Source organism: Amblyomma mixtum, chromosome 7 (assembly GCF_055824585.1).
Source record: "Amblyomma mixtum isolate Tamu chromosome 7, ASM5582458v1, whole genome shotgun sequence".
In the NCBI taxonomy this organism is placed as follows: Eukaryota; Metazoa; Arthropoda; class Arachnida; order Ixodida; family Ixodidae; genus Amblyomma; species Amblyomma mixtum.
The window spans coordinates 120,694,861-120,719,140 of NC_143018.1; the positions used below are offsets into that span (position 1 = coordinate 120,694,861).

Sequence of the window (24,280 nt, forward strand, 5' to 3'; positions counted from 1 at the left end):
ATGCGGGGGGCCATTGCGGTGGAAAAACGAGTGGCGATTGGCCTTTACCGGCTGCGGTCGAGCGCCGAGGACCAAACAATCGCTTATCTGTTCTGTGTGGGGCGTTCCACTGTGAACATCATTAGCAAGCAGTTTTTTGCTGCTGTTATTGGAATAGTAGAGGCACGGTGGATCCGCACGGTTAGTGGTGAAGAAATGGCAGATCATATCCGCGAGTTTTACGCCATAAGCGGCTTCCCGCAGGCAATCGGTGCCTTGGATGGATGCCGCTTCCCAATCTCGCCGCCACAAGAACATGCTGCTGACTATTACAACTATAAAGGATGGTAAGTGTCTTCCGGCTGTTGTTAATTTCAAAATTCATCTAAACGGGAAATATCCAGCCCGCCGCTGTGGCTCAGTGGTTATGGCGCTCGGCTGCTGACCAGAAAGACTCGGGTTCGATCCCGGCCGCGGTGGTCGAGTATCTATGGAGACGAAATTCTAGAGGCCTACGTACTGTGCGATTTTAGTGCACGTTAAAGAACCCCAGGTGGTCGAAATTTCCGGAGCCCTTCACTACGGCGTCTCTCGTAGCCCGAGTTACTTTGGGACGTTAAACCCTCATATACCATGAACAGTTTTCCTGAGCCCTGCTGACATCCTGATTTTTCAATTTGCAATGTACAAAGTTTTTCAGTGCTCAAATGGACATGTAGAGATCACCTTGTTTCATTGAAGTGTAAATAACTTTGGGGATTGCCGCTGTCTAAGCATTGAAATAATTACCGTTGGATAGTGTTTCCCTTTTTTTTGACATGCATGCCCGATCAAAACGCACGACAGAATTTTTTGTCGCGTATCTGTCGCGCGACAAAATTTTGTGTCGCGCGACAAGCTCTCTTGTAGTGCATTGTGTCGTGCGACAGGGGCTCGTGTCGTGGGTTCTTTCTCGCGACAAAAGTGTTTGTAGTGGGTTCTGTCGCACGACAGTCATCATTCCTGTATTTTGTAGTGTGCAGAAGGTGCCTGTCGCAGGATTTGTCGCGCGACAGGTTTCTGTCGCAGGTGCTGTCGTGCGACAGGGAGAGTCGTGCCGCGCGACAGGGCCTGCGTGCCTCGACAGAGTTGCCTGTCGCGGGTTCAGTCGCGCGACACTACAGCCTGCCGAGGTATCTGTCTTGCGACAGATACCTGTCGTGGGTCTGTCTTGCGACAGATACCTGTCGTGGGTTCTGTCTTGGGACAAATATCTGTCGAGACAAGTGTCGTCTTAGAGGTTGCAGTCGATGGTAATTGTGGTTTTCTACAGAAATCTCGAATTTCTGTAGCGCCATCGTGGGATAGTGATAGGCGGACATTCACCAATTTCGTGTTAAATCGCTTGCACTTTGGCGAGCCACGAAGACGATGCGAGTTGCTTTCATCGATTGGCGACGATCATCGAGGGAATTAAATGAAGTGTTAATTCACAAACGCGACTCGAGTTTGCAACTCGCTTCCCTAGACCTAGCTACCGGCCGCACGAAAATTGGCGGGGATGAGAGGCGCGCCGCTCGCAATCAGTCTTCCATTCAGTTCGCACATGACAGTGTGAGCGAAAGAAGACCATGCTCAAGAGAAAGCATATGCACCAGCGAGAATGCTAGCGGTGCCTGTGAATGAGGCAGTGCTTGCGGTAGTGGCATGCTGCGAGCCACGCGAGCGTCTTCATTCCATCCGGCGCGAGCATGACGAATGGCGCTACCGAAGGTCAGTGTACTCGCGGCTGCTGTGACCTGTGCGTCTCGCAACATACTGTACCCACTACCACATGCGAAGAAAAGGCTAAGGTCACATATACGCGTCGCTTAACGACACGTAATGAGAGTAACCTGATGGCGAAAAAGCTGGAAGATTACTCGCAGTAATCGTCCTGCTATCACAAAGGCAGCATGTATGTTACGCACGCATGACCTGTTGCCTGTATAAATGATCAAGGCGACTCCCATATCAAGTTTCCACGTTTCAGTTTTTAGCCGCGCATGCTGCAAGATCATCATAAAATATGAAAAAAATATTTACGACTTCGTTCATTGCTTCCATTGAAAATTTCATTAAAACTTCCTGTTGGGCGAGTTGGTAGTTCATATTGAATTAGAAATATTATAGCGCAAACAAAGACACGGACAAAAAAGAGAGGAAACACACACACAAGCGCTAACTGTCAACTGAATTTATTCGGTGAAAGCCACACCTTTTATGGGCCGAAGGATCGTGAGAAAAAAATTACAAAAAAACAAAACAAAGGTTGAGTCAGAGCCATCAAATCGCAAGCGCATGCGCGGGTAGACAAGGGCATCACACTTAGATGGAAGATAAACCGAAGTGTGATGCCCTTGTCTACCCGCGCATGCGCTTGCGATTTGATGACTCTGACTCAACCTTTGTTTTGTTTTTTGTCATTTTTTCTCACGATCCTTCGGCCTATAAAAGGTGTGGCTTTCACCGAATAAATTCAGTTGACAGTTAGCGCTTGTGTGTGTGTTTCCTCTCTTTTTTGTCCGTGTCTTTGTTTGCGCTATAATATTTCTAATTCAAAAGTGACACAACCATCTCGCTAAATATAGAGAACAGCGTACGAAGCCTAAGGCCCAGTACAGCCTTGAGCGTGTTTGAACACGGACGCCTAGAAAGGGCGCGCGCGTGGACCGTTGCGTCGCGCCTTCGCTGTAATTTCCCGGAGGAGCAAGAACCCGAATATTTGTCAGTCGACGTGGCGTTACCCCGCGACGCCAAGGATTGGGTGGCGAGTTCTGCGACATGAAGTCGCGCCGCAAGAATTCGGTCAGTGAGTGACCTCCCCATGAGGATGTATTTGTTCGGGGCTCCCCCTCCGTGACCAAGGGGCTTAATTAACTCGCGCGAACTCTGTGACTCCCTACTGTAAACGTGCGTTTAATGTCCATTCACACTCGCAATAGCAAAGGCCATGCGGCCAGCAGTCGCTTGCGATCGGGCAGCAGCTCCACGACACTTCCTCACACCTACAAGAGTGACCTGCAGCTCGCCTGCTCGTTTGATTCTCACGTGAAATGAGAAGTCTTGGGACTGACGTCAGTCGATCGCGCGCTTTGGTTCAGTCTCCTGCGCCCTCGCGCCTCGTCCTCTAGAGTGTTCTGGTCCCTCACGCTCGGTCCACTAAAGTGTTCTGGTCCCTCGCTATTAACAGTGTGCTACGACAACCTGAGCGAAGAGTAGAATGTCGGGGCGGTTTTGACGTGCGCCACTGCCATGCAAGCGTAAGGGCGCTCTTCTCGGGACCGGCCTGCCAGCCTGGAAGCCGGCGTCAGAAAAATTCACTGGTATTGTTTGTTCACGTCCATTTACTAAGCTCTGGGATAGAGTATCGTTAGCCAATATCGAGTTGTTGGTAGAAGCGATAACAGCAAAACAAATTTTCTCCCACAGCCGCTTCTGCTGCCCATTGCAGCTCGCCTGGCTTCTGCTAGCTCTGCTCCTGAAGGGGTCGCGGAAACCGAGCTTATTTCACTATGGCGCGGGGCTCACAGTAAAACGGTGGCGAGGGTAGCACCTCAGTGCTAGCCAGTTCCGAATCGCACTCAGCTTAGGCGTCGATGTGCAATCGGCTAAGCTTAGCGACGACAAGGGTAGCTAGAGAGCAGCGCGCAGTTCGTCGGCCGGCGCGCCCGCGGGCGGCGTCGTTGCCGAAGGCTCGGCTCGCTCAATGATTGGCTCAGTAGCTCGCGAACTGAGCAGGCAAGGCTGGAAAATCGAGCAGCGAGCGTCTGTCCTGCGACTGAGCGAGACTTTATTCTCACGTTTGCATGCAGCATAGGTGAACAAATTTAGCACACATATATGCATCGAATATTTGCTGCCTTACGGCGTTTATTAAGCTCGTCCTCGACGTCACCGTTAGCGCGGAAACCGCGCATATCTTTATTTCACTACGAGACATGGTTCACAGTACAACGTACAGTGAAGAGGGTAGCACCTCAGCGCTAGCCAGTTCGAAAGCACTCTCAGCTCTGGCATCGATATGAAACCTGCCGGGCTTAGCGACGAATACGACATCCAGGGAGCAGTGCAAACTTGTCGCTCGGCGCGCTCGCGGGCAGTGTCATTTCTGAAAGCTCGGCTCCCTCAATGCTCAGCAGCTAGCGACTTGGGCTCGCAAGGCTGGAAAACTGAGCAGCTAGCGGCTGGACTGCGACTGAGCCCACGTTTGCAGCACAGGTAAACAACTTTTAGCGCACATATACGCTTGGGATACCGGCTTCGTTGCGGCCACCTTAAGGTGATTCTTACGCTCGTCATCGAAGCCATCGTCACCGCTCGTGACGCACTAGCTGAGAACTACAATTCGAGTGCGTGCTAAAACAAGCTGCTCGCATTTCGCGGAACAATCTGAACACGAAAACACAGTTGCTTCTATCGGCTTCCATGTGGGCTCTTGCTCAATTGTGAAAGTACACGCGAACAAGATGCGGCGAGTGCGAGCCGCTGTTGCATATCAGCTAAAGTGTGACGCAACTATCGGCGTAGTTTCGCAAAGCAGTTGATATCAAAGTTATCCGCTTGTACGGGTCACAGTTAAGCTCTCAGTTTCGTGTAAATCTCCGTCGAGCATGCCCGCGTCAGTCAAAGTAATGCATCGCAGCTGCTCTCAGTCCTACCGCTCACGTCCAACATATCCTTGATATGCACCAGCTTGAGGTACGGTGCATTTCTTTGCCCGTTTTGTCGCAATTAAGAGATTTTAGCTGGCAGCAAACGAAATTTCATCCCGTCAACAGCGTCGTCTGCGCCGTCGTCTGCTCCGTCGTCTGCTAGAACATCCGGGGCACCCTGGGTGATGGGTTCACAGGATCGCAGCTTCTACAAAAGTATTTAAAAACGCTTTAGTGTTCGCACTTAATAAAAAAATAAATTAAAAAAAACTGAGATATTTTTCTTCTGAACTTAATTTAAATATTAGTAGTAAAAAAGCGCATTTGAGTTGCAGTTTTTCAACGACGCAAAAACAAGGGCAACGCCGCTGCCGCCGGCGCCATGTCAGTGCGTGCGTTGCCTCACGTTTTGTGTTATTTGGCTTTTCATGGCATTGTTTGAGTGCTTGTGCGTCGGACATGTGTGAAGAACAGAAGTGTGTTTTGGAAGCCAACGACGAGTATTACGCCCAGTCAACATCGGTGAGTTTGGACGGGCAAAGCCATGAAGAAAGGCAGCGCTACGACGTCTTGTCATCTGGAAAGGCAATGAAGACGACGGCGCGGTTTTACTGAGCCTGGATGAGCTGCATGATTGGTGAGTCCCGTCACCGCTTCTCTATTACTGATCTGTATTCACACGCGTTATTAGTGTGCGGCTATATAGGGATGGCAGTGGAGGCAGTCTGCGTGCGGTTGCCTCAGCTATAATGCGTTGCCTGAAAAGAACGGACGTATAGCCTGCGTGACAAGTCTTGCTTCATAGTCTATTTCTGCGTTAAGTACTCAGGTGCCGTGGTAAATAAAAATGTCACCAGAGATCACAACAGAGCTATGCGGTCGCTTGCTAGCGCTGCGAAAAACTACAGGCAATGTTTACTACATTCAAATGGCATGGATTTGTACTGCGTAGAAGACGACGATCAGTGCCGCGGGTGAGAGCGCTTTTGCGTGGACAGCTGAGAACAGGCAAGGGAACTGACAACGGGTGATTTTGCTCGCGGCTGGTACCCATCGGATGGATTTGTGCTATTTAGAAGATTATTGTGAGCGGCAGTGCTGCGCGATGAAGCACTCGCGCTAGGCGAACTGCGAACAGACGACGGATGATTTTGCTCGGTGTTGGTGCTCATCGGATCAGTGCTTACTTCTTAATATTCGTCATGCAAATTTTTTTGAAGACAGTGATCGCATGTGGAAGGCTGGCGCATATGTGCTAGTCATTTGTAAACTTCTTATCTGTGCTTCCCCATTGGAACAGAATTTGGCAATATTATGTCAGTTAGGTCGTTCTTGTGTCTTCCCTGAACTGTAGGCGTTCATGCTTCCTCTCCTTCAGGGGACTGAACTGTTGGGGATGCAACTGCACACTTATTTGGAATTTCAAGCTTTTTGCTGTATGCCTCGCTTATGCGGCCCGCTTTCAGGTCGTTCGCATTTGGTGATGGTTTGTTATTCATTTTCACTTTCTCTTATTTATTCTTGGTTGACTGCCGGCAGCAGTTCTCCGCGCTCGGAACTGTTCCCAGGCACGGAACCCTACCCACAGACCTCCCTGCACCTCACTCACCAGTGTTCTTCGGTATTTTTTTTTTTGCTCTTGCCCCTACTTGCATTACCACTCGACAAATGTTTTGCTGTTTTTATTTGTGTGCAATTTGTTAAATGCACTACTAATTTTTGTATCATGCTCAGTTGTGACGTGAGATATCGGGCTCCTTGGTATTGAATGCATGTCTTTTGCATTCTCTCTTCTCATTTATGCAAGGTAAACTGGTCGACTGGGTGCTACGTTCAATTTAAGAATACATTAGACGCTGGTGCAAGGCACCCTAATAGTAATTAACTAAAGCCTGCGCATGCTATATTCGAATAGTTGGGCTCTTTTCATCATGCATAAAAATAAAGCGGTATTCCAGCCAGCTCATCTTTCAGTGTGGTTATGACAGCCATGTAAATGTGCTCAAAGAATGTGTATGGGTGTTTCACATGCAATCTCCTTATTTATTTTGTCATGGGCCACCTCATTGCTTTTTGTGTTCGTATATTAATACCTTATTTTAGTTTCTGAAGCAGTCGACAGTTTGTTTTGTCGTCATTCATGACATTGTCACTGGCACTGACAGCTGTTGGTCGGGACGTATTTATCTGCAGTTGCCAGCTGCCAGCATCTGCTGGGCCATGCGTGCTTCCTGCCTTCAGCTGTGCCATCCCTCCAAGCCATTCATGGTAATTATCTTTTTCAGTTACGCATACCTTACCTGCCTGTTTTGAAAAATATTTTCAACATAGGCTCACTGCTGTGTTTAAAAATGCATGCAGAACTCTACATGCACCTTACAGCAGTACCTGAGCTTATTACATGAACTGCAAATTTGTACGAAATATAGCCGCTCATGTAGCTCTTGACACTGCGCTGTTATTATAAAGTTGAGCCTGCTTCAGGTGCAGTGACTATTCCACACCTGTTGCCTTTTATGCATGTGTGTCCTCTAAAAGGGTCAAAATGTTCGTTTATCTTTTAAAAACGTTGTGCTGTACAATAATACTCTAATGTTATTTCTTGCTTGTACACTGAAATGTCAGTCAGTAAAGTAACATTGTATGATGACACCAAATCTTGCGTGGCATAGCATCCTTGCAGCGTACTCGGCAAGCTCCTGTCAGCGCAGATGTATTGCTGGTTTATTGCTGTGGCATGTGGTTATACTGTACAGTTTGTACCTCTACATTCTTGAAAGTATCCTTGAAAAATTTTAAATTGGTTTTTGAGGCAAGGAAGTGACAGAGTAACTCTCTCGCATCTTGATAAGCACCTGAACCATGATGGAGTTAAAGAAGAAAAGAGGTGCCGTAGCAGAGGGCTGCAGAATAATTCCGGCCACCTAGGGATCTTTATCCTGCACTGACATCAAACAGCATGCAGTTTAGCCTGTGTTCACTTGGGCCCGCATAAAAAAAAAAACGAGCAGACCTTCTTAGAACTAACATTTCATTGCACCAGCTACTTTGTAGTTTTGACTGCAGTGACCTGAAATCAACGGTTGTTTACTTTGCACAACCCACATACCCTGAACAACATGTGATGATGCTAGACGAGGTGACCCTCTCTGCATAGCAGCGGGTTGGTTCAGGAAATGCGAAGACTCATGGAGAACCGCTCAGTTATATTTGATTTCATGTTATTGTAGTAGTAGTGGTGAGTTGTAGTATAAGTGATGAATTCTTGCAAATGATTGAGGACATCAATACTCAGTGTGGAAATGAGAGCTAAATCAATACTTAATAATCAGGAAAGAGGCCATTTTATGAAATGCAGTAAAGTACTGGAAGTCGAAACAGAATACACCTCGGCCAGGTCATGCACAGATATAGAACATTTGAAAGAAATGGTTGGGAGAATAAGAAAGGGGTTTATTGCCTTAGGCATGCACTCAGAAGTTACGAGCAGCACCTTGCAGTATGCTCAAAAAGAAATTTTAAGCTGCATTGCCTTTGCTAAGCTGTCGGGAAAAGTGGGGTACTTTATAAAAGGCTTAAAATTGAGAACAGTGCGGTGAACCACTCAGGAAAATCATAGGGTTAATGATAAGAGATTGGGAGAGAACTGAGTTGGTTGGAAATAAATGCGAATTAAAATTTGAGCGGGAATCATAAATGGACATAGGCAGGACATACATTTTTTAAAGAAGCTGGCTATCCTTTTGGATAGTGGAGTGGTTTCTCACAGCAGGAAATTGTGCTCTTCTTGCTTTCATTTTATGGACATATGCTTTGTGTCTTGCATCTCTTGGCCTGCCATAGGCAGCATATGCTCATAATAAATTTTTACCTGTCTAATTATGTGGCATAGGGAGAATTGAACTATATAACCTCATCAATGCACACCCTTTCTGAAGTGAACTTTGTCAGCCCCGTCAGTCACCACATTGATGCATGTCACCCCAAATGGGAGCCGTCATGGTGGCTGAGTGGTTATTGTGCTTGGCTGCTGACCCGGAAGAGGCAGGTTCGATTCCAGCCAGTTTTGATTCCAGCTGTACTAGTCTCATTTCAATGGAGACGAAATGCTAGAGGCCCAGGTACCGTGTGATGTCAGCACACCTAAGAATTTTCCAGTCCTCTACAATAGTGCCCTGTATAGCCTGCGCCGCTTTGTGGCATTAAACCCTTTAAAACCAAGTAAAGTAATGGATACATCATTTCCAAAAATTGTTTAAATTTATTATTTTCTAAACGTCAACAATTTTCTGCACCTGTTTTCCTTCGTCTTTCCTTCTTATTTCCTTCCTCATGCTGAGTAACAGGTCAGTGATTTTAAGTGCCAGCTAAATATTTTGTTCATTTCATTAGCAAAGGTTCTCTGTCTCTCTCTATTGCTTTGCATTTTGTATCTGCAGTATAGTATTATGCAGAAATATGTCAAGATTAGATCCAAGAGATATGGCCTAGATTTTAAGTTCTATAGTCAACCACACATTACTTATTACGCTATCGAGGCTTTTTTTGGCATGTGCTACCTGGTACAGAACTGATGTGGCCTACAGCGGTAAATATCGTTTGAATGTGCATAAATTGAATAGGAAGGCAAATTTCCCATTTGACTATGTAAATAGATTGGGCAATCATCATGTGCTCACAAAGCTCATAAACTTTTCTGTTTCGAAAACTTTCTGTAAAAGGCACTGACTCACTGAAATACACTACAGTTACTTTTGCCTAATCCTGATATTATTTACTGAAGATTGGTTTGAGGGAAAGTCCACTGAGCTCGAATGAGTGCACGGCAGCTTGTCTTTGTCCAAAGTATTTGGAGAATAATGAATTTTGTTACCTGGCAGAGATAAAGCAAGGATGGCAGTGTTTTGTAATGTCCACAGGGCATTCTTCCAAAGCCCAGTATGCATGTAATTCCTTCATTTTGTGCAACATAAAATGTCTTCCCTTTACACTCATGGTTGAAACAAAATGCTGAATACTTCACCACTCAAAAAATGAAGGCCATTGTGCTGCTCTACAAAATATCAGGCTGCAGCGGTTGTTGTGAGGCAAATTCACCAGGTTGTCATCATCATCAGTCTAACACCCAATGCAGGGCAGAGGCCTCTCCCATGTCTCTCCAATTAACCCTGTGCTTCGCCAGTTGTGGCCACCGTATCCCCACAAACTTCTTAATCTCATCCGCCCGCCTAACTTTCTGCTGCCCCCTGCTACGATTGCCTTCTCTTGGAATCCACTCTATCACTCTTAAGGACCACTGGTTATCTTGCCTTTGCATTACATCTCCTGCCCAAGCCCATTTCTTCCAAATAACCCACGTTTTTTTCACACCTATTTGTCAGGCTCCGCGTTTTTTTCTCACCTATTCGTCAAGCTGCAAGCCACTTGCACGCTCTACAAACCTATTTAAAGTACATTATCCAGCATTGTTGGCATGGAGTGTGTAGTGCTAAAACAAAAAATAATACAAAAGCTGATGATCTGCTAGAGCAACAGAATTCCAAGAGTTTGAGAAGGGCAGTGGGAGAACTAGCAAGGCGGGATAGCGAAATTCGACAAGCAGCGGACAGGGATCCTGCAACTTGTAGAGGACAGGCAAATTGGAGACTTGTGGGCTGTAGTCTTAAGTGCGCCTAGCTGGCCTTGTGATGCAGTGTATAGGGCCCTTTGTTTTTGAGTAAAACTGGTTTCTCCTGATTGTTGCATTCCAGAAAGATTCATCAAGATTGGGTTAAACCCAAGTTTCGCGTGCAAATGTGCCTGTAAGAAAGTGTAGATTGATAATGCATGAAGCTAAAGAACCACTGGAGAGTAGTGGATACGTCTCGTATTTCTTCGTAACTATATTGTTTAAACAGTGCTGGCTATTTTAATTCCTTTTTAATGCTTATTGCTCGTCGAGTTGCATAAAATTTTAGGATAAATTGAAAACTGCAGGTAGGTTTAATTACAATAATTATACCCGTATTTATGAAGCTCTGTTCGAAGAGAGGTCCACATTTTGTGTGCATGCTTTGAATTTGATTATTTGCACACTGCAAAATGGAGGACAGGTCTGCTGTGAGAGTTTTTTTGCAATGAAGCGAGAGCAAGTGGTGCGGAATGCTTGTTACTGTGTCGCCCTGCCAATATTTCTAGAACCCCTGGGACCACTGAGCTTGTGAGTATCTATGACTCAAAAGCTCGGAGCTGATTGCCCGTTCCGAGGTTGTCTGTATTAACCGGTGCAAGGCCAAGGGCTCATAGCTAACAAGCATATGACACCATAGAACTAGATGCAGTCAGGCTGGGACTGTGCAGTATGTCAGTGTTAACGAGGTCGTGATAAACGAGGTTTACTCTGCGAAGCTAGTGTGAAATAATAATTGTTCTTATGGAAAATATCGTTTTTTCTTAGTCATTGCAGCAATGCAGGCATATCAAATCTGATATCTCTCACTCATCCCTCTATGTTTCAGTTTCAAGGGACCAAGAGTTGCGTGGAAGTCGGGCAAGCCACAAAGTTGCGTGCGGCTTGAGCCAGCAATCAGGAGCAGGCTGGGAATTTGCGAATTGCCAGTGGTATTCGCTCAGTCAAGCAGGCTTTACTGTAAGTACAGTGTTTTCGCCATAGCATTTCTTTGAAAAGTACGCATTGAGCTTGAATAGGACAAGCTGTCGGTCTAGTTGGTGCTGATCCTTTGTGGCTGACAGAGCTTAGAAACAGAGACTGGGGTCAGAAAGAAAAAATATGAGGGCACAGGTGCTGACTACAGATTTATTCCAGAATCACCGAAACACTGCATATATAACCAAAACACAGGCGCCAACAGGTGGCAATTTTATGCACTCGTGGCAACAATAAGTGATATGGCCAATAGTGGGAAAACAACACAAACTAGAAACAGAAACCAAGACTATAGAGCAGGGAAGGATGAAACCATAACAAGGTTAAAGGAATAGTTTTAAGCAAGTCATTTTTAAGACCACCAGCACGTGAAACAGTGGAACGGTTTGACCAAAATTTTTAAGTACTGGTCTGATAACACGGAACTAAAACACTACACGCAAACACAGATCAAGGGCAGTGAAATAAAAGTAAAATGGCAAGAAAAAACATGCCGTGAAAAGAAAATGGTGATTGGGCAAGCAAACAAGAATTGGTCTACAAAGGTGAAGTGAGCTAAAAAACTGAAAGAATAAAAGGGGAATAAATGCACATGAGCAACAAAGGTGAAGCCAAGAATTAACATGGCTAAAGGAGGAAGATGAGCTACTGTAAAAACGAGAGAGATAAAATATCAAAATATGAAATTCAATTAGTATTAAAGATAAAAGCAAACAAACACGCGAAAATAGAGGAGTTGGCAGAAAAGTCAAGGCATGCAAGATGTTTTTAAAACCAGGGCTAGGTCAAACAGATCCTGAAGAAAGGCAATCTTTTTTTCCGAGGGTGTTCTTGCCCATTAATCCTCGAGCCTCAAAATCCCGGCAGCTCCCACCAGTTCGTCATGTCGGCTTATTCTGGTGCTTTTTTAACACAATGGCACTTTTTCGAACATGGGTGGCATGGCTTTTTTCGGTCACAGTTTTGGCAATGGACTTGCAGATTTAGAAGGACGTGCTTGTAGGCCAGTTGGTTGGAAATCGTTAGAAAAACCGCAAAACAGGATGGGACAAAGGCAGGCGAAACACAAGGCGGTACGACAGCTGAACATTTATTGAAGAAATGAGTGCTCATATGGGTCAGTTGCGCATGTAATCTGCAAACAATCATTGCAAAAACAACGTAGGGAGGGAAACAAATTCTAATTCTTTCTGAAAAATGGACACAGAAGGCATGTTAACCCACCTATCTGGCTTCGACCTCAGGATGGCAACAGCCTTGAGAATTTCTTTCCAACTGGCCCTTTATTCATCCAATAATAATGTGCAGTTCAGTTTAGGTTAACAGTCTTTACAACTGGGACAGTGGACAGGCAGGCAAGGTCGTCCGGGCCTACCCAAGGAATGCTAATACTCTTGCAAGGGAGTGTTTCACCATCTACCAATTTGGCCGGTATAAAATCGACCACAGCTGAGAGGAATCGTGTACACCACCCCCGTTGCACATGGCATGAGGCATTCAAAAAGTACCGCCAACGGGCATGTTGTACGAGATTCCCCTCAGCTGTGGCCAGTTTTATATCGTCCAAAGTGATAGATGTTTACACATTTGTTTGCAAGAGTATGCGTGTTCCTTGAGTAGACCTGGAGGCATTTGCTGTCCCACTCACTGTCTCATTGTAGACTGCTATCCCAAACTGAACTGCACACAGATTATTGGATGAAGAAAGGAGCAGTTGGAAAGAGAAATTGTCAAGGCTGTTGCCATCTTGAGGTCGGAGCCAGATAAGTGTGTCAGCACGCCTACTGTGTTCATTTTTCAGGAAAATTACCGTTTCTGTCTGTGTTTCCCCCGGTTGTTTTTGTTTCGTTTTTGAGCAGGTGATTGTCATATTTGCTCAGCTCTATGGTTGCCATTGAATTGTTTTGCCTCTTTACGATTGTTTGCAGATTACACACGTGACTTGTCTATATAAGCACTGCTGTTCAATAAATTTTCAGTTGTCAGTACGGCCTTGTGTTGTCACCTGCCTCTGTGCGATAGTTTTGCGGTTTTGCTTTTTCCGACTGGCAGATTCCCGAGAAATGTACCCGATAAATCAATCTTATGCTCCCTTATCCTTTCATTGATGCCAGTGTATACCTTGCCGCAAGACAAAGGGATTGATTAAATGCCCTCCGCGCATGGCGCTAAGGGTTTTCTGTGCTGCGTGGTGCAGCGTCTTTTTTTTTCATTTAGGATTCCGCAACTGCAATAGGTGCTAGGGGGTCAGAAAAGGCAATGTCTACTCCTGCTTTCTCTCCGATTTTCTTAAGGTTCTGTGAAATTTACCTTTAGAAAATTCGAGAGATAGAGTAGATGCTTTTTTTGCTGCCGCCCCCCCCCCCCCCCAATCACCTATCACACCTCTCTAGGATCGTCAATGAAAAAGAAAAAAGAAACAGGCTGCACCGCATTGCACAGAAACCCTTAGTGGCATGCACAAGAAGTGCTTTCTCAATCCCTTTTTCTTGCTGCAAGGTATACATTGGCATCAATGGAAGGCTAAGAGAGCATTACACTGATTTCTTCAGACATGGCAGTTGCGCGAAACACACACACACAAGACAGGTTACGGGACGAGCGCACATGGCAGAATGCGCCGTCGGAGTTGTCTACGAAATACCACTGACTTGTGGAAAAACGTACGTAGGCCAGACTGGACGCTGCTTGAACGATCGCGCACGGGAACATGGGTTATCGTTAACAACGGGGGAGGGATCAAATTTGGCAAAGCATTGCCTGTCCTGCAGTCACTGTCGGCCACGGCTTAATGAGATCAGAGTTCTGGGCAAAAGTCGAGATTCAGTTGCACGGGAAGTGATGGAAGCGTATTTCATAAAGAAAAGAGGACAAGCATGTATCAGTGATTCTTCGGTTGCACTGTACAATAGTGAGGTAGCCTTTCTGGATAAGACGATGTAAGTTCAGACCTTGGTATGCTTCTGATTGCTACATCATGTATAATCTCGATGCGCATGCTCAAAGTGCATTCTATTTTTCTTCCTTTAAATATGTGCCTTGTATTTTGAATAAAATCAGTTGTAAGTAGCGCTCGTCCCGTAACCTGTCTTGTGTGTGTGTGTTTCGCGCAACTGCCATGTCTGAAGTATTCAACCAACTAGCCCGACAACACGTTCTACTTAATTACACTGATTTATCGGGTACATCTCTTAGGTACCTGCAAGTCCACTGCTGATAATGGGACGCAAAAAAGCCATGCTGCCCAAAGTTCGAGAAAGCCACTGTGTTAATAGAGCCCCGTAATAAGCTGACGCAATGCAATGGTGGAAGCCGCAGAGATTTTCAGGCTCCGGGGTGAATGTAAAGAACACGCTTGGTTTCACTCGGAGGATTGCCTTTCTTTGTGGACGTACTTGATCTAGCCCTGGTTCTACATGTGTGTTACATGCCTTGCCTCTTCCGCCAACTTCCCTCTTTTGGTGTTTTTCCTTGATTTTTGCCTTCATACTGATTATTGAATTTCACTTTTTTATATTTTATCTCGGCTTCACTGTACGTCATCTTCCACTTCTAACCATCTTAACTGTTGGCTTCACCTTTGTGGCTCATGCGCATTTTTATTCCCTTTTTATCCTTTTAATTTTTAGCACACTTCACCTTCGCTTGTTGCTCAATTCTCGTTTGCTGCTCAATTCTCGTTTGCTTACCCAATCACCATTTTGCTTCGATTGCGTGTTTTTCTTGCCATTTCTCCTTCATTTTTTTTTCACTGCGCTTGGTCTGTGTTTGTGTATAAGGTTTTTTAGTTCCATTTTATCAGACCAGTTCTTAAATATTCTTTGGGTCAAACCTATCCACTGTTGGCAGTCTTTTAAAAATGACCTGCTTATAAATTTTTCTCTCACCTTGTTCTGGTTTTATCCTGTGCTGTGTCCTCTGGTTTTTGCTTCTAGCTTTTGTTGTTTTTCCACTACTTCTCATACCACTTCTTGTTACCACGAGTGCATAAATCGCTGCGTGTTGGTGCCTGTGGTGAGGGTATTTATGCAGTATGTTGGCAGTTCTGGAAAAAGTTTTAAGTTCAGTGCCTGTGCCATCATCTTTTTTGTTTCTGTCCCTTGTCTGTATGTCTGAGTGCTGTCAACCACAATCGGTGCATTGAGCTGACTGCTCTGCAGCTACCCATGTGTATGCAATGAAGTGGCTTCAAGAATAATGTACACAAAAAAATTGATTGCTTAAAATTTCTGGCATGTTTTTTAGGAAAACATTTGGCATTTAAAGGGCTAAGAGTGGTCTGAAAATCTAAAAATTATGTGCTTCTTGGGGCCTTTCCTCAAATTTCACATCACCTTGTAGCGTGATGCAAGACATTCAAGTTGTTACCCACAGTTTACTTTTTTGTTGCCCACTTATTGGCTGCCACCTTCTTTGGGAGGCAGTGTCATGGGGTTTGGGAGACAATCTGATTCCTGTGCGTTGGCCTGAAGTGCAAGCTTTTGGATGTGGGGAGCAAGTTCACGGTGCCAACTTTTGGCTGTAACTACAGTTTGGCCATGACTGTTAGTCCTTTTCTGTGATGCAGTGTCATTTATGTAATGCATAATTTGATGATGAAGCAGTCTCAGGGGTTGCGGTGCTCAGCTGTTGACTTCAAAGACACAGGATTGATCCTGGCCGCGGCAGTCGCATTCTGATGGAGACAAAATGCTGGAAGCCTGTGCACTGTGCGATGTCAGTGCACGTGAAAGAACCCCATGTGGATGAAATTATCAGAGCCCTTCACTATGGCATCCTCATAGCCTGAGTCACTTGGGACATTAAACCCCATAAATCCAAACCCATTTTGGTACTTCTCAGCTTCGCCGCTGGCCTCTGCAGGCCAGCGAAACCTCCCACAAGTTGACGAACGGCAGTTTTTACACCATTCGTTAATGCCTACATAGACGCTACATCATTGGTGGCAAAGGTTGCCAGATGTGCAAGTGTTTCCGGTAGTTTTTCTCTGTTGCTTTCGTCAGGCAGCTTGCAAAAGATGTTTTACTAGGCTAATAAACGGTGAGGTTCTTTGTGTTCTTAAGGTGGTGCAGCGTGATAAAAACACACACTTAATAGCCATGCCATGCTTTTTTGTAGCCAAAGGCAATTTTTCGCCTTATTCTCATCATCATTTGCCGTTCATGCTTCCTCGAGGGACGGCAGTTGGAAGGTCTCTAGAGCAGCTCCTTGTCTGAAGAAATGCCGAGTGGCATTCTTCAATCCTAACTGCCCATCAAATGGAAGAGCAGTTGTTTTCTCCACTCCACAGAGTGGAGACGGAGTATCGAGTTGAGGCGCACTTCTGAATTCGGCGGTTAGCCTTTCATAGGCAGCAGATATGCGCAATAAACTTTATTTCCTGTTAATCTTCCAGATAAATACTAAATCCTCCTCATTCCTCATCAGTGCACACACTGTGTAAGGAACTTTGTCACTCCATTTGTCACCACTTTGATGTATGCCATCCCTAATTCACGGGCTGTATAATTTTTGAAATTTTGTTGAAATTGCTTGAAAACCTTTGCAATTTCCTGCACCTCTTTTTTTCCCCCAAGTCCCAAACCTACGCAGAGTGCAAGTGGGTTTTTAAACTCCAGCTAAATTTTGTTATTCATCAAAGGGCTTTTCTCTCTACTGCTTTGCTGGGTGTATCTGAAGTATAATATTATGCACCAGTGTGTGAAGCTTTGCTCCCAGAGCTATTAGCCCGAGGTAGTAATTTTAGAGCATTGCGTTGCGTTCTCAGCCTGGTTGCGTTTTGAGCCTGAGTTGTGCTAATTCCACGGATAGAACCCAAGTTGGCAGCCTCCAGTGCAGAGTGTATCCCAGTAGTTGCCATGGGAGCCGAGGTGGTTAGATAATGGAATAAAATAATAGCAGGTGGCAGTGTGATGCTCGAGCACCACAGCTCGAAACTAAACTATATCGATCAGTATATGTATATCTGTCTGGCAGGCATTAAAGTCTGGCTGCTTAGTCACGACATTCCTGTAAAATTTGTGGGTGAACCGTTTGGCATGAATGTACCAGATGGTGTCATACGATTCAGCCTGTCGTGCAGCATAAACTTACTAGTTAAGTTAGAGCCTTTCTTGCAGCACGGATTCGAACTGACAACCTATGTTAGGTGTATTAATGCTCATTATTCGATCTGCTCATTTTTTATATTCAACCACACTAACATTACTTATTACCCCATCTGTGCAGATTCCTTCTGGCACTATTTGAAGCTGAAGGGTTGCTCGGCTGAGGATCTCCAAAAGCGCCACAAGAAGGTGACGCGCTACCTGGCAAAGAGTTGTGGCCTGCGGCGGTAAATATCTGTTCAAGCCAATAGTCTCTTGTTATATGCATGAATAGATTGGGTAAGCTCATGTGCTTACAAAACTCGTAACTTGACTGTATTTCCTAATGATAAAGTAACAGCGCAAGGAACGGGACGAAAACACGAAGGAAGAAGACACAGACACGGGCGCTGACTAACAACTGAAATTTTATTTCGAAGCAGGACACATATATAAAGTACAAAGAGGGGGGTGTGTCCAAGGCGATCCTGCACAAACACCGAAACAGTGTAGTCACGTCCAAGGGTAAAAACGATAAAAAGGTGAAAAAGCCGAAAGAAAGACAAAAAGCGATAAAACCACGGTGTAAGAGGCCGGGACGGAAGTAAAAGCGATGAAAACGGATATGCACATAGCCAAAAGGCAAAAAAAAAACAGCGTTAAACTAACGGTGAAAAACGGGACTAAAATCGCGGCGCAAGGTGATTAACAAAAAAGACAGAGAGGGGCATTTCAGAACAGGATTAAACATTTACCCTGCCCCTAAGAAAGTCCAATTCTTTTTGCGACAGGCACAGGGAGGGTGCACTCACACATTGTTCCTTTGCGTTGTGGATTTCCAATGCTTCTACGATTTCCCTGGATATCCTATCCCGTCCTCTGGCAAGAATTGTGCAGCGATTGAAATCTGGGTAACAGGTTTCGTCCGGATCATTACGTTTGCACTTTTTGCAGTGCTTGGCAAGGTGCCCAGAAATTGCAATATTGTCTACATTATTCCTATGCTCTTGAGGCCTAATGTTGAGGCACCTGCCTGTTTGGCCAATGTATCTCTTTCCACAGGATACGGGCAGAGAGTAGACGACGCCGGTTTTGCAGGGGACGAGTTGTTCCGAATGAGTCTGCCCACACCCACGGGCGATCAGAGGTTTGTTCACCTTCGGGCATAGGGCGGAAAGCTTGTTTGGCGCTGAAAAGACAACGTCAACCCCTGAACGTTTCGCGACCTTTTTGAGGCGGTGGCTGACCTCATGAATGTAGGGCATTACGACCACTCTTCTATTCTCCCTGTTGGACGCCGCCTGCGCGTCATGTCGTCCTTGTTTCTTGGCGACGGACCCGGCCACGGACACCAGAACGTTCAGGGGATATCCGGCGGTTGACAGGCGCTCGACCTGGTTGCTGAAACTATCCTGGAAATGATGTTCACAGGACTTCTGAAGCGCATTTTGAAAGCAAAGTCTTACTATCCCTCTCTTAACGAGTTTTGTATGGGCAGACATAAAAGGCAGAATAGGTGTTTTACCCCTGGGCTGATAGGACCAGCAGGTATGCTGATTAGAGAAATGCAGTCGCAAGTCCAGAAATCTGATTGAGCATTCATGCGGTGTTTCATGCGTGAAAGCCAGAGGAATACATTGGCCAAACATAGAAAGAATTTCGGATACCATAGGGTTAAATGCTTCGTGGCTGCAATTCAAAAGGACGAGATAGTCATCCACGTAACGAAAAATTTTTGCTACGCACGTATCAGCGATCCTGTCATTCAACATCCTATCGTATCTAGCAAGGAAGAGTTCGCTTAGGATAGGTGCTACGCAAGAGCCTATGCAGACACCTTGTTTTTGTATATATGCATGTTCACCTGACGTAACATAGGAAGAATTCAGATAAAATTTCACAAGTCGTAGAAAATCACCGATGGACAGGCCTACTTCGTTCTGAAACACCGCATGAATGCTCAATCAGATTTCTGGACTTGCGACTGCATTTCTCTAACCAGCATACCTGCTGGTCCTATCAGCCCAGGGGTAAAAAACCTATTCTGCCTTTTATGTCTGCCCATACAAAACACGTTAAGAGAGGGATAGTAAGACTTTGCTTTCAAAATGCGCTTCAGAAGTCCTGTGAACATCATTTCCAGGATAATTTCAGCAACCAGGTCGAGCGCCTGTCAACCGCCGGATATCCCCTGAACGTTCTGGTGTCCGTGGCCGGGTCCGTCGCCAAGAAACAAGGACGACATGACGCGCAGGAGGCGTCCAACAGGGAGAATAGAAGAGCGGTTGTAATGCCCTACATTCATGAGGTCAGCCACCGCCTCAAAAAGGTCGCGAAACGTTTAGGGGTTGACGTTGTCTTTTCAGCGCCAAACAAGCTTTCCGCCCTATGCCCGAAGGTGAACAAACCTCTGATCGCCCGTGGGTGTGGGCAGACTCATTCGGAACAACTCGTCCCCTGCAAAACCGGCGTCGTCTACTCTCTGCCCGTATCCTGTGGGAAGAGATACATTGGCCAAACAGGCAGGTGCCTCAACATTAGGCTTCAAGAGCACAGGAATAATGTAGACAATATTGCAATTTCTGGGCACCTTGCCAAGCACTGCAAAAAGTGCAAACGTAATGATCCGGACGAAACCTGTTACCCAGATTTCAATCGCTGCACAATTCTTGCCAGAGGACGGGATAGGATATCCAGGGAAATCGTAGAAGCATTGGAAATCCACAACGCAAAGGAACAATGTGTGAGTGCACCCTCTCTGTGCCTGTCGCAAAAAGAATTGGACTTTCTTAGGGGCAGGGTAAATGTTTAATCCTGTTCTGAAATGCCCCTCTCTGTCTTTTTTGTTAATCACCTTGCGCCGCGATTTTAGTCCTGTTTTTCACCGTTAGTTTAACGCTGTTTTTCTTGCCTTTTGGCTATGTGCATATCCGTTTTCATCGTTTTCATCGCTTTTACTTCCGTCCCGGCCTCTTACACCGTGGTTTTATCGCTTTTTGTCTTTCTTTCGGCTTTTTCACCTTTTTATCGTTTTTACCCTTGGACGTGACTACACTGTTTCGGTGCTTGTGCAGGATCGCCTTGGACACACCCCCCTCTTTGTACTTTATATATGTGTCCTGCTTCGAAATAAAATTTCAGTTGTTAGTCAGCGCCCGAGTCTGTGTCTTCTTCCTTCGTGTTTTCGTCCCGTTCCTTGCGCTGTTACTTCATCATGGATTACCAACTAGCCCGGCATCTTGCACTTCTGTATTTCCTAACTGTCTGTATGGTACACTTAGTCACTGGAATAACCTGCAAATCTCACTGGAATTTGCCTACTATAGTGAGATACTGCTTTACCCAAGTTCTGCTTAAGGGTAGTCTGCTACTCACATGACGCACAGAAGATTATATTTATGAACCAGACTGTTAACAGCACTTATGGACCACATTAGCAGACTGTTCTGAGACCGCACGCAGCCAGGCTTTTCAGCGTGGAAGAGGCGGCTTTAGACAAGGCAGGCGAGCGCTCTGTTCCTGCACGTTAAGTAGATGTCGGATGAATCTCGAAAAAATATGAACGACGCGCCAGGAATATGACTACTACAACCCTTCGGAGATGTGCAGCGCACAGTATACGACCATGCCAGCGACATGTCTTTCTGTTCAAACTTTCTCTAAAACCGCTGTCACTACGCAGAAGCAGGTAGCAGTATCTGTACTAAGAATTCGTATCTTAAAGGAAAAAAGAAAGCGCAATGTCCACCTTTGGCACGATTTCTGCAGTGATGTGCGTTCTGCCGGCTGACAGTACACCGCTTGCTTGGTGTTGTAGGCCTAACATGTGCTTTACTCAAGGTGTAGCGAGAAGCGCTTTTGAACTAGCCACCAGCGATCACAGAAATGTCTACTCTTTTTGCCGCCTCTACAATAACTTTATGGTGGTATGAACGTGCAGTTTATTCCCGCAACGTCTTCGTAAGTGAAGCGCGCGGAAAAACGGGCCGGGCGGACCGCCTCGCACTGATAGATGCGGGTTGCATGCACGGACTCATTCTGAGCCGTTGGCAGAACCGTCATTACAGGCCATGATGCACTTGGTCACACGTTGCATGCACGTCTGCATCTTGATTTCTATCTGGAAACAGCTTGGTTGATGTCACTTCTGTCAATAAAATGCTCTCCATGCCAATGTCTCTCCCAATCCGGACGGTTTCCGCCAGCCATCGTATGAAGCGGCGTGTGCATATTCTTCAGTTGTATAATTGAGGCTTTAATGCATTATTCCTATGGGTTTACGTCTGGCCCGTGCCAATTTGATGTTAAATGTGGATCGTTGCATGAAAGGGGAATGCATAATCAAGATTCCACTGTATGACTTTTGTAACATTTGCATGCATTTGTTGTGTATGCATACTATATATATCACTGTTCTTTTTCTTCACCTAGGACAGTCTGAACAAGAGGGACCTGCTGAAGAAAAATTCTGTATATATGTAAATAAATAGTCGATTTGCTCCAAGTGAGGTGTTTTTATACCTGGCTGTACTGCAGGAATGCATCGAATGTTCAGAGTCAGACTGTTGCTCTGTAGCTGCATATTAATTGACAAATAAAACGTACTTGGTAATGACTACAGGAATACAACACACTACACAAATGCACTACAGAAGGCAGACTACAGAGATACGACACTACAGAATTACGTCACTACAGAAGACAGACTACATAAATAGTACACTACAGAAAGACTACAGAAATACTACACTACAGAAGACAGACTACAGAAATACTACACTACAGAAGACAGACTACAGAAGTGCGACACTACAGACTACAGAGGACAGACTACAGAAATACTACATGCCCAAAATACGACAGACTACAGAAGTTTTCTGTCGTAAATTCCTGTAGTGCGTTTTGACTGGGCAGGCACAGCATCATACTCGCGGCCATCGAAGACCATCGATACCTCTTCCGGTATATGAACTTCGGAAGCCCGGGAAGATGTCACGGCGCCTTTGTGTATGGCCGGTCAAAACTGTGCAGACGCATCGAGAGCGACAGCTTCCAGTCACCGGTGACGGTGATCGAGAGAACAAAGGTGCCGCCGGTGGTTCTTTGTGACCAAGCATTCCCATTTTCGGCTTACTTGTTGAAGCCATATGCAAACGCATCGGGGCCCCATTAAGTGGCGTTCAACTATAACCTATCAAAAAGAAAGTAAAAAAAATTACCGACGATTACGTTACTTCCTAATGCGAAATTTGAGCGCAGCAAATAAGCTGTTTCACCTTTTCGATAGTGAGTCAACCCCAGCTGCGGAGTTGGTTTCAGGGACAACGCCGCCGATGCCGACACAAACAATATGATACCCTCGCTTCCGCAGCGCTAAGAACCAGGTCTAGCCGTGGGAAGGTGGTCACGTATTCGTCGACGTGCCGGGGCCTACGTGAAATAACCGGCGCGTCGGCAACTGAAGAGCACCCTATCCACCACACAAGAACAGGGGGGGGGGGGACCCTTTCCTCCTCTTTCTGCATGGCGGCGACGGTGTTCTATGCAGTCACGTTATCTTGACTCTCTAGCGGCGTCGGCGGCATCCAGCGGTATCAGTCGGTCGCTGCTAGCGCTGGGGGGATGAAAGGGGGGCGGAGCTGGTTACGAGGCCGACGACGACGCGAAACCCAGGAACGGACGCCAAAGAGCTGCGCTCTAAAACAAGGAGGATTGTGGAGAACGCATTCGGCCGACATAAAGCCCGCTTCAGATATACAATGAAGCGCATGGAATGCTAACTGCCAACAGCGAAGCGGGCTGTCAGAGCCGCATGTGTTCTCCACAACATTTACACGGCTCTGAATTACCCTGTGGTGCAGCAGTGGGTGCAAGAGGCACACCAGTTTGATGCGCTGTACGCACAGCCTGTGCATAGAACTGATGCAGCCAGTGGCCACGGACATGAATTGCCACCTATTTCACGAAGAGGAGCCAGTATGCTCAGTGAGGGTCGCACAAGCAGCAGAAGTGAAATATGTGCGGTGTTGCTTCTGCGCAAGAATACTGTGTACACTCATTAATAAAGAACTCTCCAGTTGTTAGAGTTGCTACCTTGGACGATGAACAGCTGGACGCCCCCACTCCAGCTGTACTCTGCTTCGTGTCGTGCACGTGTTGGTCCTGCGTCCTACCAGACCTTCACATGCGTGCGTCCTATATATATGCATTATGTTAATATATAGATAGATTTATTGCCCAGTGTACCTCTCCCCCTGTCTTTTCTACTAATCTCTCACCTCTCTCATTTCACTTCTAAACACTGGCTGCTATCCTTTATTTCCTCGGTCCCAGCTCAGGTGCTTTCAGCAGCGATAGCAGATGCCGGGGCTAGCAAAAATCTTTTCTCTTCCATATACAATATTCAATGAAACCCTTCTACTACTACTTGTGACTGTATATATGAAACCATCATGCAACATGAAAATAAACAAGGCATTGCACAGTTTGTTTTTTACATAGTTGAGCAAGCGCAGAAACGAGGCGTTCCTTCCTTTCAGCAGCTCTGTCCTCTCTTGCGTTGGCTGCTTCTTGAAAGTTAATTTCTCGCTCTCTGAGCTCAAACTCTTCCTGTTTGGATGTCTCGTATGCTATGCGCAACTTTCTTTGCTCCTCAATTAGTTGCCCAAGAAAAATATCTTGAGGCCTTGTTGGCCGTGCATTTCCAGGCCGGTGGCAACGTAGAGAGCGACTGCCCTGGTCACTCGGTGCGGGTGGCCGTGACAAGGAACTCGCCGTGTCAATTTCAGGAACAAGGCTCCCAGAGCCAGACATCTGCAGCTGTGATGGGCTGCTCGACTCTGGCTCGTCTTCCAAGGCTTCTTGGCGGCCGTGCACCATACTATGGAAAAGCTTGA

The 24,280-nt window shown here is 45.9% G+C and overlaps 1 protein-coding gene and 1 pseudogene across 1 annotated transcript; both read left to right on the forward strand.

Annotated features, from left to right (window-relative positions):
* LOC149337348 (uncharacterized) lies at positions 1-24,280 on the forward strand (annotated as a pseudogene).
* Positions 5,081-21,888, forward strand: LOC149337349 (uncharacterized). Its single transcript, XM_089554867.1, has 6 exons — positions 5,081-5,289; positions 6,195-6,273; positions 6,846-6,920; positions 11,150-11,280; positions 17,527-17,632; positions 21,816-21,888. Exons 1-6 carry the CDS (start codon positions 5,274-5,276, stop codon positions 21,823-21,825), a joined length of 417 nt encoding a protein of 138 aa, XP_089410993.1. The 5' UTR covers positions 5,081-5,273; the 3' UTR covers positions 21,826-21,888.

Bases quoted from the DNA above. Each gene is read 5' to 3' on its own strand.
- LOC149337349 (XM_089554867.1), top strand. The intron at 6,274-6,845 runs GTATTTTTTTTT...ATTTATCTGCAG, and splicing joins TCACTCACCAGTGTTCTTCG to TTGCCAGCTGCCAGCATCTG. The intron at 6,921-11,149 runs GTAATTATCTTT...TCTATGTTTCAG, and splicing joins ATCCCTCCAAGCCATTCATG to TTTCAAGGGACCAAGAGTTG.